This window comes from Cyclopterus lumpus, chromosome 14, assembly GCF_009769545.1.
Source record: "Cyclopterus lumpus isolate fCycLum1 chromosome 14, fCycLum1.pri, whole genome shotgun sequence".
Taxonomy (NCBI): Eukaryota; Metazoa; Chordata; class Actinopteri; order Perciformes; family Cyclopteridae; genus Cyclopterus; species Cyclopterus lumpus.
The window spans coordinates 19,824,394-19,839,868 of NC_046979.1; the positions used below are offsets into that span (position 1 = coordinate 19,824,394).

A 15,475-nucleotide genomic window follows, 5' to 3' on the forward strand; every position below is an offset into this window, starting at 1 on the left:
TTTACGAGAGCACTGCTCTGTAATTATTTTTAAGTATGGTTTAAATTAGGTTTAGTAAGTTCTCTATTTAGCTTGATGTTAAATCACAGTACTGTCCAAGGGTGGAGACTGGTGGTTGTTTATTATTTTTAACTTAGTGTTTGACACATGAGTGTATACATTTCAAATAACATACATTGTCATATTCATGTAATGTGTTTATGTAACTTTGTAATGCTGTTCATTCTGTACACATGACATCTATTGCTTCTGTCCATCCGGGGAGAGGGATCCTCCTCTGTTGCTCTCCTGAAGGTTTCTTCCCTTTTTTGTGATATTGGGCTATACAAAATAAACTGAATTGAATTGAATTGAAAATAACCAGACCCCACCTTTTGAGATTTTAGCAATAAAAATGAATACATATATACACACGTATATATGTATCCAACAACATAGAAAGCTGTCTTTGGTAGGTTTAAACTGTGAGAAGGTAGATATAATCCCCCCCCCCCCTAACCCCAATGAAACCAATTAGGTCTTTGATTGAATGGAAGTCACTACAGAACAGCAGTGAGTTGGTGTCATTACTGGCATCCAGTGGGGACTTGTCGCTATGTTTATTTGGCCTACAGGCCGGTTCCCAGGAAGCTACAGTGGCATGACCCAATCAGGTGCAGCACTGGTGGTGAAACACATGCAATACGGCCTCAAACCATGTTATATTGAGCTGATGATTTTCATTTTGTGGTGATTGTGTGAGGTGACCTCAGTTGACTCAGCCTGTAGCCCTGCACCTGCCTGCATCCACATGCTCCTCTGCATCAGCATGTAGCATTATCACTTAATGACTGACGGACGTTTAATCAAGTACAGTTCCACAGCTCATTACTTAAGAAGGAGCGCTGACATAAATCCCCACATTTAGTAAAAATAATTGGGAAAATATGCATGAAAAGATTTAAAGGAAAACAGATGATCTGTATTCATCAAACGTGGAATGTATATTCACATTCATAAAGTCAAAGTGACAGAATGTCTCTTTGACAGCCAGGAGCATCCCGCTGCTCCTTCATATAACGAGAAAGAAGACATGAGCGAACATGGCATGGAAGTTCTCACTCCTTCATACTTGGCACAGGCTGTTAGTTCCAGCAGCATATGAAGCACTGCCATGGTTACCTGTGTGGAAACCAAGTCATGAGGGACTCCTCCCATCCCACGTCTCTTACCCCGGCATCATAAACATGTTTACTGACACCACCAAAGAACCAGCAAATTGACAACTTATGTATTCTACAAAGATACCTGAGCTCCCCTTGTGAAAACCATGTGACCCAAAGCTTCTTGTTCTTGCCTCACTAGCTTGTCATGCTGCCATACGGCACGGCAATGCAAGGTAACAAATTGTCTGAATATTTGAATATTCTTGCAAAAACTGATATCATTTTATCACACTGACAAATATGACTTCAAATGTTTTCATAAATGTGATACCTACCTGCTGACTGTGGTGATTTTGTGTTGCATCAGGGACTGATGATGGGGGTGGTGGGGGGAGGGAGGAGAAAGACAGCCACAGAGGATTTAGTCTTTGAGTACGCCCTGAACAGTGAGTTAGCATCATCTCAAAGAGAAGCATGCACGCACAATGTGGTCGTTAGATGTATGGTTGGGATTTTGATCTGTGGAAAATGAGTTGGATGCTCTCCGTCTGGGTGGCGACGGCCCTGCTGGCTCTCTCTCGGGGACAAAACACTGTGAACAAAGGTAGGCCTCCACATACAATTAACATGAAACTCAATATGTACGGATTAGTTGTGAGGATGCTTCGCCTGCTTTCATTTGCTTTGTTTTTCATCGTCATAGAGTAAGTCCAAATCAAGCAGCTTCGTATGAGACCAACTCAAAATGTCATTATGCTACCATGGAAACCAACAGTTGAATTGACAAGATACATTTTGTTCTAGGGAATAGCCTGTCTGCGTCAGGCTACCATCTATGTGTTCACAATGAGACAAGGAATGTGAGTTTCCTGGTGATGCACGCTGTCCCCTACACCGTGATGAAGCCTTGCGGCGGCTGGCTCCACTGGAAGACGTGTACGGTCACACTTTACAGGATGACCCATCAGACTGAGCGGAAGACGGTGATGGAGCAGGTGATCGGATGCTGCAGTGGCTATGAACAAGTCGGCCGTTACTGCGCCCGGCGTGAGTGCACATCACATCACATATACCCATCAAAGTAGAGCACAGATTGCTCCTCGTCTTCGTGCGAGTGTTAAATGAAAATGTGTTGGCGTTGCAAAGCGCGGGAGACAGACAAGTGATTGACGTGACCTTTCAGTGTGCGGCGCTGTGTGCAAGACACCAGATGGGAGCACAGAAAAAAAATCTTGCAGCTAATATATGGCCTGTAACGTGTTATTTCCTTTTGAATTAAGCTGTAAACAGGAGTGATGAGCTCACTGCCAAGCCAGGATCCTGTTCAACTGCAGATGGACTGTGTCCCAGATCTGAGGACTGCGAATGGGACATGGACTGCCCGGGCTGGCAAAAATGCTGCCGCTTTCTCTGCACTGATCCTACAAGTTAGTTGAGCGTATTGCTTTTTTAAAAATGGTATTTTAATAATTTGTTGTTAAAAGTAAGTTAATTTGTTCTTAAAAGTAAGTTTGAATTATGCTCTATTGACGGGTCATTTTACCAAACCTTGAAAAAGTCACTGCCCTGCAGATAGTTTCATGTTGTTAGAGATGGTGAAGGCGCTGCAACATTGGTTGTGCAACTGTGGCCACAAGTTGCAATTACAGGATAACTCCCCCAAACAATTGTAATACAACATTAATACCTGTTGAGATGAAGGTCTGTGGTTGATCAACTGGAAGGTATATCCACTGTTGCTTTTATCTTTAAAACCAAGGCAAATACATCCAAATGTTCCTGTATTCAGAGACTGTAGAACAATGACTAGCGTAATATAGGGGGCAAACATGTTTTAGTTTGAGTATTTTCTCTTTGCCGAAGAGAGGGAAGTTTGACATTACTGGAAGAGCAAGGTATGGTCATTTTAAATGTTATCATTCTACATTTTACATTTTATTTCAGCCTTACCTGCAGAGATCGGTTTGTTTAGTCGTTCCAAGTCCAGGGGAGGGTCCATTGGATTCATTTAAAAAAGCTGAGGAACGCCTTGCTTTAAAAAAAGAAAAGTCCCCACCCCAATCCTTTTCACACGGCCCCTATTGTGATGTGTTAAAATACAAATTGGGTGGACTAATGCTTTTAACTTAATTTTTTAGGCTCTGCAAATTATTCTGAGACTGGAGGAAACCAATTTAATGCAACAGTGACAGTGAAGACAGATTACCTGCAACTGATGTCCAGCGAAAGAGGACTTCTGAACCACACGCGATTGCTACAAGCAATGGTAATAAAACTGCTCATACTAATACTGCAGCTATTATACTTCTGCTGCTTATATGATGTATGGCCATACTGCCAAGACCAATACATGCTCTCTGTTTATTAAAACATAGAACATATACCAAGACATCCACTTGTCTGTTTCTGATTTTATTTTTAAATGTTCACACAGATTGTTGCGTGTGTGTGTTTGTGTCTCCAGGTGACTGGAGCTCTGCAGTCTGATGTTTCCGTTTATTACCTCAGCTCACAGCCCGTGCATCCCTACAGAAGCGCCACCTCGCTGCTGATTGGCTGCAACTTTGCTCTTTCGCTTCACAATGTCACGTCAAAGCTGCACCATCTCCTCAAACACATACAGGAGGTGACATCTGTAACCGTGGAAGGTGAGCAGACACGCTTGGTCTGCGCAGCAGCAGCAGTCCCATCTCCCTGAAGCTGGGGTTCTCTTTGTTTTCTCTTTATTTTCTTCCTTCAGAGAAACGACATTCTTGTACAGTTTTGAGAATGATTCATGTTGCAGAGAACACGGTGTTCAGGAAAGAATGACTCAGTCGCACCACAGTTTCCTTCTCCTACCACTTCGGTTTGAGTGACAGTCATCTGTGGGATGTTTCCTGCTGTAGCGGAAAATAACACCAGAGCGAGCGCAGACACACATACACACACACACACACACACACACACACACACATACACAGAGAGATATTAATCATGAATCAGTCATAGTTTCACATTTGCACAAGACACAGTAACAAGCGTGCCATACAATCAAACACACACCAAGTCGCCATCCAAATGTTTTTTTAAATAAATTTCCTTCTCCACACTGTAAACACAAATTTAATTAATCACTTCATGCCAGTGTGAAAATGTACTTTTATTATTTCAAAGGCACCTCAAATTACAAGAATACAAGGGAATCAAGTCCAACTTGTATTTCACATTCCATCTTGTGATTCAACAGCATAAACATGTCCTCGTAACCTGCTCATATGTCTGTATTTCTTGTTGCAGATGTAGATGAGTGTGCTCAGTCTGCTCTCCGTCAGTGCTCCCTTCATGCAGACTGTAACAACACAGTGGGCTCCTACCGTTGTGCATGCAACCAGGGATTTATTGATGTTGACCCCAGGAACCCTGGAGCCCATTGCACAGGTTAGACTGTGTGTGTGTGTGTGTGTGATTCATAAAACCAACCAAAGCATTTACTTGCGTGTTTTTTTAACTCGTAAATCTACAATAGCTTTGTTGCACCTACAGAGCACAAACACATATTATAAAATGCAAATAGATGTATGATACATTATTATCGTTTTTATTATCATTTCTTTCAAGATAGAGAATGAAAGAGTGAGCTGGAATGATACACGCTTCTTTGTGGGTAACTTACTTAGACGTGGGTCTTCGCTTCATGTTCTTTTCAGGGTGACATCATAGGGAAATGCCCTCAGATTCTCACCATCTAGCTAAAAGGTGAAAGTCAGGAAACAAAGCTAAAAACACAGTGGAGGCAAATTCATCGCCCACACTGACTGCTGTGGAACAAAAAGAGCAAAGAAACACAAGACATGGTTCATCAAACTCAAACATATGATTATATTGGTAGGGTACAATGATAAGTGATGCAAGTCTTGTCTTAGGGAACAAACCAAGACCTTGAAATGAAGTGCAGGCCTCAACACGAGCCAAAGTAGTTTTTCAACGCTGCTGGAACCAGGAAGTTGAGGTCAGACTTAATGTGACGACATTTTGTCAACACCACAAACCTCACCAGGAGGCTGGGTTCTTTGCAGGGTCTGAAAAGTGCCTTAAACCTGCATTCTCTCTACTGGCCAGCAGGGGGCGACTCATCTGGTTGCAAAATATGTCATATTGTATAGAAGTCTATGAGAAAATGACTCTACTTCTCTTTTGATTTATTCCCTCAGTAAACATTGTGAACATGAGTTTATGGTCTCAATCTCTAGTTTCAAGTCTTCTTCAATACAGCATGATGTTCATTTAGTAAATGATGGTCCATTTATAGTCAAACAGACCATAAAGAGTATGCTTTAGGGCGGGGCTACAAGGTGATTGAGAGGTCGCTATTTTGTTTTCGTCTTGTAGCTTTTACCCTTTCACAGTGTGTTTTTACTTCATGAAAATTAATTGTAGGCATTTTTGTTCCCACCATCTGGTGTCGCCAAATTACCGAACTCGAGGCTTCAAAACCGTAGTCCACAAACAAATGGCCGACTAAATAAGTACATTCTTATGTGGTATTTAGAGAGATGGTAACACTTCCCTCCGTTTACAGCACTGTAATGTTAGCCATGCTAAACACACTGTGCTGAGTTGCTCATCAACATTCCTCTGTGACACATTCATATTTTGCATCAGAAGCTTTGATTTCAACACCAACAACTCGTGTTCTTTCTTCCCAGCTGACGTCGGGGCGACAACCACCACAGAGCCCCTGCTTACCTCCCTTACACCCACAAAAACAGACCCTCTGAGCATGAACTCAACCGTAGAGCCACCTCTGCAGACAACAGAATGTTGTAAGAAACATTTAAATTTTTTTCGTGAGGCTAAAGTAGCATCTGTTGTGTCGCTTTTTGAGAGTAAATATTACATTTGGTCTATAGACATTTAGGTAAATAAGTTGTATATCCTCACTTCACATCTCTTGATCCAATTAATTCTCTAGTTGATGTAAAAAAATGTAGAGGACTCACTTTTTGGAGAATATTTGCTTGCGAGGAAATTAGCATAATTCCACAATAAATGAATGATAACCCCTCTTTCACCGCCTCTCAGCGCCTCCCCGCATCACCAACGCGTGGTCAGCTAACGTTACTGCAACCTCCTTCCGCGTCTACTGGTCGAGCCGATGTCAGACGGTCCAGACATACCAGGTTGTTTTGAGAAGAAGGTCAGAGGTTGTTCAGTCTTGGATGACCAACCAGACCTTGGTGGAGATGAAGGACCTGCAGCCAGGGGCGCTCTACAACGTTAGCATCACGCCGTGTTCCTGCAGAAGCCAAGGAGTCGCCCTTGGTATATCGATCAAGACTGGTAAGACCTTGCAGCTTAGATGCAACCACTGATTACTCTCCCAGGCTAATAAAGTAAGCAAAGTGATAACATTGCCCTTGATGACTAATATGTGATGAAGATAGGAGAAGATATTTTTAATCATTGGGCCCAGGGCTGTTAAGAGGGCTGACATTTAATTGTAGAAAATGTGCCTACCAAGTACATTTTTCCTTTGTAGATGCTCGGACTCTCGATGCCACAGCGCGACTCACCAACATCCGGTTCACTGATGATCTACTCAACACCAGCAGCCAGGCCTACGAAAACCTCACTGAGAGCATCATGGCGGAGGTAGGGGTGTCCTTTCACCCACTGATTGTATAGTGGCTGAATGTAATCTTTGTTTGTATTAATTTATCCACCTATCATTATTCTGCCTGTCGCCAACAGATCTACCAGACTCTGTCTCCAGAGATGAAGGCCATGGTGGATTCCGGCCAGGTCAGAATCGACATCAGAAGCTTTTCCCCGGGAAGTGTGGTGGTCAACTTCACCATTGTCTTCGCCCCCAGTCAAAGCCAAGACATCGATAATATGTCCACAGCTCTGCTGCACTCCCTGATGAACAGCACCAAATACACAGTGGATAAAAACAAGACAGGAACGAATGGTATGTCTCTTCATATTCTCATTTGGAACAATGTTTCATGAAGTATAAAAATAGGAAGTATTCTTCAGCACACATTTTGTTTTATTTATTAGTTACTTAAGGTTAGTACCACTACCGTTTTATAATATTTTCTGTGGCTCTGATAGGAGTTTACCAAAGTCTGGTAAAAGAAAACTGATGATGTCATTGTGGTCAACAAGTGTCAGACAAACTAAAATACATTGTCTAGTCTATCAAGTAGGTTACATCTGTAAGCCAGGAACCTTCAGTACAATACAACAAGATAAAACTTGACTTACTGTGCCCAATATTTTTGCTTTGTGCAGATTTTAATGAATGTGCTTCAGGGGAAAATGACTGTTCTCACTGGGCTACATGTACAAACGCCTGGGCCTCCTACACATGTTCTTGCCGGCATGGATTTATTGACAATAACCCAGAAAGGCCTGGGCGAGCCTGTCAAGGTACGGTCTCACAATGTGGTCATGAGAAAGACTTGTTTTACTCAGATTACATTAAATAACCAGAGTGTTTTGTCTTGTGCAGAAATTGCCACTGCCCCACCAACCAACATTACTGACCCTACAGCCAACATTACTGACCCAACAGCCAACATTACTGACACAACAACCAACAATACTGACACAACAACCAACATAACTGACCCAACAACCAACATTACTGACCCAACAACCAACATTACTGCACCACCAACCAACATTACTGCCCCACCAACCAACATTACTGACCCAACAACCAACATTACTGCACCAACAACCAACATTACTGACCCAACAACCAACATTACTGACCCAACAACCAACAATACTGCCCCACCAACCAACATTACTGACCCAACAACCAACATTACTGACCCAACAACCAACATTACTGACCCAACAACCAACATTACTGACCCACCAACCAACATTACTGACCCAACAACCAACATTACTGAACCAACAACCAACATTACTGCACCAACAACCAACATTACTGACCCAACAACCAACATTACTGCACCAACAACCAACATTACTGCACCAACAACCAACATTACTGACCCAACAACCAACATTACTGACCCAACAACCAACATTACTGCCCCACCAACCAACATTGCTGCCCCACCAACCAACATTACTGACCCAACAACCAACATTACTGCACAAACAACCAACATTACTGACCCAACAACCAACATTACTGACCCAATAACCAACATTACTGCACCAACAACCAACATTACTGCCCCACCAACCAACATTACTGACCCAACAACCAACATTACTGCACCAACAACCAACATTACTGCACCAACAACCAACATTACTGACCCAACAACCAACATTACTGACCCAACAACCAACATTACTGCACCAACAACCAACATTACTGACCCAACAACCAACATTACTGACCCAACAACCAACATTACTGCCCCACCAACCAACATTACTGACCCAACAACCAACATTACTGCACCAACAACCAACATTACTGCCCCACCAACCAACATTACTGACCCAACAACCAACATTACTGCACCAACAACCAACATTACTGCACCAACAACCAACATTACTGCCCCACCAACCAACATTACTGACCCAACAACCAACATTACTGACCCAATAACCAACATTACTGCACCAACAACCAACATTACTGCCCCACCAACCAACATTACTGCCCCACCAACCAACATTACTGCCCCACCAACCAACATTACTGCACCACCAACCAACATTACTGCCCCACCAACCAACATTACTGACCCAACAACCAACATTACTGACCCAATAACCAACATTACTGCACCAACAACCAACATTACTGCACAAACAACCAACATTACTGACCCAACAACCAACATTACTGCCCCACCAATCACCACTACTACTCCTATAACATCTACTGCCGTAACAACCACCACTACAACCACAGCTACTGCAATGATATCCAAAACGTCTACCTCTACAATCACCGTTGCCAGCCCCACTACCACCATTTCAGCTCCTGTGACCCCCGCTACTTTCATTAGAGCTGCCAAGAATATCTTGATGATGGGGGCCATCTCAGTCCAGTGCAGGGTTGCTGCCATCACTGTGACAGTTGCCAAAGACTTTCTGGTGAGCAACAAGATCAGGGAGCAAACTCTGTACTTGGGCTTGCGGGATTGTACCGTCAATGGAGGCAACACCAGCCATGCCCAGCTGACTGTGGCCTGGAATGAGTGTAATACCAGTCTAGTGCATGTGAGTTTTGTAAAAGTGATATGTTTGGTAAAACTTTTGCATTTTCCTACACTCTCACATGATGCACCATGCTTGCCAGTATTTGGTCTGTAAAGCTGAAATGCGTTAACACACTGCTTCCTCCATCTGGCATTTTAGAATGAAACCTACTACACGACATCTGTAACCCTTTTCAACATCATGGACATGTACACGTCAGACAGCGGAGAAGTGGAGGTACCCAGAATACGGTTGGAGGCTCCCATCATATGTACCTACACGAAGAGCATGCTCATCTCTACTGACTTTGGCTCCATGGGGTACCAACATGCTGTCTTTATTACTTAGCATTCTTAATGCATTTTTCTAAACCGCCTCAGAGCATCTGAAAACAGTTTTTATCTGCTCTCTTACCAAGAGTTAGATGACCTTAGCGTAATTAAAGACTGGGAACAAGGGGAAACAGTGAGCCTGGCTTACTAAGTAACCAGTAGCTCACCAGTGACATCCTCAACTCCCGTTAAACAACTTTTTATTTTTATACTTGGGGTTTTGCTGAGATTGTTTAGTGCGCTTTGGAGGTGCTGGTAGGCTTTTAAAAAAAAGTGTTTTGTTCTGTGTTTGTTGTATTTATGGCTCTATTTTTCTTTTCTCACCCATCTCCAGGTATGACATAATCAACGATTTCATCACCGGCTCGGGGTTGTTCCAGGTGACAGTGCAGCTGACGAACGGTATAATGCTTCTACCCAAAAACCACAGCTTGTCATCTGACGAGACTGTGGTGGTGGAGGTCAGCCTCAACACCTCTTCAGAGCAGATGAAAGTAGTCATCAACAAATGCTGGGCCACTCCCACTCCCACCCCCACCCAAAACCCCAAAGACACCTTCCTGGAGAACAGGTCTGGTTCCACCTAAACTACCACTATTTCTATTTCTATTAGTCTTTGAGCCCACCAATTTGTGTACTTTTTCCCTCACTTAAATTACAGCTATTACTTATCATTTCACTATTACTATTACTGCAACCATTACATCAGAGTGTCTCAACCCTTAGACATTTAGGCCTATATATTGAGGTTTGTAAAAAAACGCAGAATGTTCAAGCCAAGAACGACCTTTCTAGCAAAGATTTTTGTTCTATGATGTTATCATGAGAAACAACTCTGTCATCCTGAGATAATGATTGAATAAACCTGCAATCTCCATAGATAAAGGGGAATTATTGCTACCGATTTTTATTGCTTCTCTCGCGGAGATTTTTGGTACGGATTAAACAAACGAGATACAAGATATTCCTTAGCGAGATTTAGAAGTGCTCTGAGCCCGATACTGTCACAAAGCTAAGCTAACTTTTCCTGGCTGTAGCTTTATCTTCGACTAACATACATGAGTGGCATCGACCTTCTCATCAAACTGATGGCAAGAAAGCAAATTAGTGTATTTCCCAAAATGTTGAACTGTTAACATGAATGTATATCTTCCTTATACACTAGTATAGCAAAGTGTTTCATTGGAACCTGAAACGGATAATTGGCCATCGCTTTCGGACAGTCCTTTCACTGTGTAATCAGACATACTGCATATCTTCAACATAATACATTGGTGTGTCCTCCACAGCTGCTCCCTGAACCCATACACCAACGTGTTGATGAACGGCAACTCCAGCACATCTCGTGTGTCCGTGCAGATCTTCTCCATCGTCAACCTGGATGTGATCTATCTGCACTGCCTGGTCCACATCTGTGTGGAGACTGGATCAGATACCTGTGTGCCTGTGAGTGCAACCTATTAGACTAAATGTAATTCACCCATCTCGGTCAGTGGTTAGCACGTCCGTCTTTCAATCAGGGGATTGGCGGTTCAATCCCCGCCCTAGTCGATATCTCCTTGAGCAGGACACTTAACCCTGACTTGTTCCCTGCAGTGTATGAATGTAACATGATTGTAAGTCGCTTTGGATAAAAGTGTCAGCTAAATGACATGTAATGTAATTCCCAGACAACCTTGCAGCTTCTTCAGCACATAACTAATCCCCCACTCTGACGGAAGCATTTTTTTTATTGTCATAATGTTGAACAATGTTCTCCTTTCTCCTTTCTTCATGCTTTCTCGCAGGACTGTCAAACAATGCAAAGAACAGCTCGGTCTTCAAAAACCATTGGAACAGCTGTCGGTTCTTCTGGGGCTCTGCTGAAGTTAAATGACGGTGAGTTCTTTTTCACAGAACAATCTATCTCTTTGGGTTTTTAAAGTGTTTTTAAATGGGATTCAAAACATGGGATTTAACTGCAGCTGAAGTAACCATGACACTTCACTGACCCGCTTTAAAAGCAGAGCAGCTATCCATTATAAACTTGAGTGTCTCTTCATTTTGAAATTGGAATGGGCCGATCTATCTGTTGTATTATGTCATCGGTGTGGTGGAGAGGCCAGTTTAAGTGGCCGTGCTGGAAAACACACATTTCAAGAGCCCTGAAGTTGATAACGTATCTTAATTTGGACTCATGAATTGATTTGAACATTTCATCTTTTTGAAAGTGTGTTGGTTATAAGAACCAGTATTTAAAATCTCTTTCTTTTGTATTGTTGATAAAGTGGGCCACCCCCCTTTGACTGTACGTTTACTGATTACTAATTCCTCGACACATATTCTTGCAGAGTCCTTGGAGCAGGGAATTGGCACTCTCTATGTAGCCGGCCTCTCCTGTCTCGGAATCGGCCTGACGCTCTTCGTCATCATCGGTTTCGTCTGCATTTTCTACTTCCACAGGAACCGCATTGGACACTACAACTTCAGCGTGAAACCCAAGCAGGAGACCTTCACCTACATTGTCTTTAACACCTGAAGGTGCAGCGGCACCCTCAACCAAAGTCACTGAATTAGAAAAGAGAAGCTATCTTGCAGCAGACCAATTTGGTCGGCCATTACAAGTACAGCTGCCACTGGGGGGCGCTGTTGCACCATTCACATATTAGCTGTAATGAAACATATTAAACAAAGAATGGAATGCAGATTTATATTTATATTGCATGTCCCCATAACATATATTTAACTTAATTAAATGATAAAGTAGTTACATACTGGAATGAAAGAATACACATTTCTACACATTTTAAAAGGTAAACGTTTCGGTTTTGAACGTTCACAGAAGCAAGAGATATGATGGTACTTGATAGAAAATATGAATTCAGAATATTTCACTACATGCTTCACATCAAAAACTGTAATGTAATGAGTGCACTAAACTAGATTGTGTCGTATATCTTTTGTCTAAATAATCCTTTTCATGTTTAATACTACTCAAGCACAGTCATCACTTTATTGTCTTTTAGCTGCTATTTTTCTTCACTTACACATATTGTATTTGTACTGTTTCTTACACAGCTGAAATATTAATTGTGCTGTAAGCGGTGGAACAATAAATACGAGTCCTGTATGAATGCACTTGGGGGTGCTGCTGTCAGTTCTTCGGCTCTGTAAAAACAAGGCAAGATGCATGTAGTAACATGTATACACTATTACAGATAATATAAGAAAACCGTCACATCCAACAGTCTGCATTCATTTGTAATCAGATCATCAAGGCCTGAGAAAATGATCTAGAGTAAGCCTTTCTGAGCCGAACAGAGTTGAAGAGGTGACCCTTCTCCCCCCACACCATAATCCCACGTTGTTGACTACAGGGTCATAAATGCACCTCCCGGTTCGAGGGACTGAATACTAAACTTTCTCTTTGAGAGGAGGTCCCTGGAGACCTGCGGTGAAGGGGGGCCTACACTACCATCTGGGGGGCTGCAAACACCCCACCTCCTCATTAACCCATTCACCGTCACTATGGCAACAGCCCAGTGCAGGGATGGATGGAGGGAGGGAGGGAGGGAGGGAGTGAGGGAGTGAGGGAGTGAGGGAGGGAGGGAGAGCAACTGCGATCAAAGGGGACAAAAAAATGTCCGTTTAAAAGCATGAAATGTGCCTTTATTCTTGATTTGAAGCAACGACAGGATTCAGATGTTGAGATGCATCTTTCTGGGCTTCAACTTCGAATTCCTGCCGCATAGTGTTTGAGTGTTTTTGCAGTTCATCTCCTGTGGATGGCCTTGTTCCCACTGGCTTGTAAAAACAGCAATGTGTAGGAGTTAAATCATTTATAAGTGGCCCCAGCATCAATCCAACCTTGTTTAATACACAAAAGGAGTGTATGGGGAGTAATATTCCCAAATACGCGAATGAGGCCTTGGGGATTGGGAGGGTGCTTTGGAGAAGAAAAGAGTTGTTTTATTTCCCACTCTGTACGTCTATAATCCGGAAAGCAGCCTTGTAATGGCCCTGCAACATGATCCGTGTCTCCACAGTCCTCCCTCTTTAACTCACATCCGTCTCTCTCGGCTCGGAGTCATTCACCGGGCTTCACGCCCCGCTTCCTGTCACACAGGTCCTTTCTAATTAAACGTCCTTATTGTGGCTTTGCAGAGGGCCCTGGGCCCTGTAGTGGAATCTCACAGTGTGGCTGTCTGGAGACTCATGAGAGCTCAGTCACCTGCTACATGACTTGGAATGGAACTGAATACATTTGACACTTGCACTTTACTGTTGTGTTTCCCTTTCATGCCAATTCATATTTCTACTTCTACTTTTCACCTCCTCTTGATTTATTTGACAGCTGTTAGTGTACCAAGACTTTTTCATGCAAAATATATAATGAGAATATCTTTATTGACAAAGTAGTTCAAGTGAACACTTTCTTTTACAGGTCCTGTTATTTTCTATGATAATACATTAGGGCCTTCGTGGAAATATCTATGTATCTACTACAAATGATAGATAAAGCGTAGACAGTAATTTGTGTTTATTAAGTTATGTTGGGCAGATTCATTTCCATGAAGGTACAACCACAAATGTGTGACTATGAGACTTACAGCAGCAGGTCATTGGAACCGGCTATAATAATGTTGTTTTGTCCATTTCTCCTGTAATTGGTACCACATGTGTTCCTTTTTTCCAGGAAGTTATGGGATCTATAAATAAAGTGTTACTAAAATGTCTACGCTTCCATCTACAAAAGTGAAACGCTACTTATACATGAATGTATTCAGCAGTTTTTTTCACAGTGTGGTATTGCTTGTTTTACTTAAAGTCAAGTATATGAATACTCCCTCCTCCAGGTAAGTACTGTATGTGAGCATCGCTTTCTCGTTGAATCTGAAATCCCATTAATAGTGACATGAATGCTATTGTAGAGTTGTAATGGTTTGTTATATATACATGTACATGTAAATAGGAAAGTCCATGTTTTAAATGAATACATAAGAAAGATATGATAATCAATAAGGGATATTATGAAGAATATTATGAAGAATGTGTTGGGGAAACATGGGAGAAAAATCACTGTCACTGTATAAGTATGTTACTGTATAAGTATAATCACTGAATAAGTATTATTGTAACTGTATGCTGATTGTTTTATGTTTTATGGTTATCATAACTATAAAGATGACTCAGATATATATCCTGTAATTTCCCCACTGAGGGACTAATAAAGGATTATCTTATCTCTTATCTTATCTTATATGAATGGAATGTATTGATCCAAGGAGGCGTGGTCAAAGTAGTGGTCTCCCTAAGTGACCGGAAGATAGGCATTTATTTTGAAGGAGCCCATCTTACTGTTTAGGGCCGAAAGGGAAGAGATAAGGGAAGTAGCATTGTGTTTTATTGCTTAGAGAAGTCTGCCTCTTTGTACTGAAAGGCAAATAGCATGCTGTGTAGTTGAGGTATATGCATGCATACCTGATACTAACCAATGGAGAAGCTTTATGCTCAGTGTATGGATTGTACTTAACCTTTCGGAACTCTGTAAGGCGTTGCATTTGTCCTCTCACGTGAAGGCGGTAGACAGTTAACTATTTTAACAGATTTTTATTCATATAAATCCTTATTATAGACTGTGGACCCAATGACACATGAGCGCGCCCGGCTGGGACAGAAATATATGCTTATGATCCTTATTCTTTTATTAAATACTTTATATTATAAATTACTGGTCTCAGGACATCTTTCAAAGCGCGGGAAGCTCAGAATTTCGGTTGAACTTAACAATATATAGAGCTTTTGGAACAGACCTTTCCCCGGTCTTCC

At 42.1% G+C, this 15,475-nt stretch overlaps 1 protein-coding gene across 1 annotated transcript; it reads left to right on the top strand.

Annotated features, from left to right (window-relative positions):
- The first annotated feature begins 1,577 nt into the window (after positions 1-1,577).
- umodl1 (uromodulin-like 1) lies at positions 1,578-12,644 on the top strand. Its single transcript, XM_034550545.1, has 18 exons — positions 1,578-1,749; positions 1,950-2,192; positions 2,426-2,572; positions 3,284-3,411; positions 3,610-3,793; positions 4,425-4,565; positions 5,834-5,950; positions 6,210-6,467; positions 6,667-6,779; positions 6,879-7,098; positions 7,425-7,562; positions 7,645-7,778; positions 8,670-9,356; positions 9,495-9,655; positions 10,002-10,238; positions 10,957-11,113; positions 11,455-11,545; positions 11,998-12,644. The coding sequence occupies exons 1-18, from the start codon at positions 1,644-1,646 to the stop codon at positions 12,183-12,185; spliced, it is 3,450 nt and encodes a 1,149-aa protein (XP_034406436.1). The 5' UTR covers positions 1,578-1,643; the 3' UTR covers positions 12,186-12,644.
- Positions 12,645-15,475: the final 2,831 nt, after the last annotated feature.

Coding starts and splice junctions, on each gene's coding strand:
- umodl1 (XM_034550545.1), top strand. CDS start 1,644: ATGTATGGTTGGGATTTTGATCTGTGGAAAATGAGTTGGATGCTCTCC. Junction 2,573..3,283: donor TCTCTGCACTGATCCTACAA/GTTAGTTGAGCG, acceptor TTAATTTTTTAG/GCTCTGCAAATTATTCTGAG. Junction 7,563..7,644: donor GCCTGGGCGAGCCTGTCAAG/GTACGGTCTCAC, acceptor TGTCTTGTGCAG/AAATTGCCACTGCCCCACCA.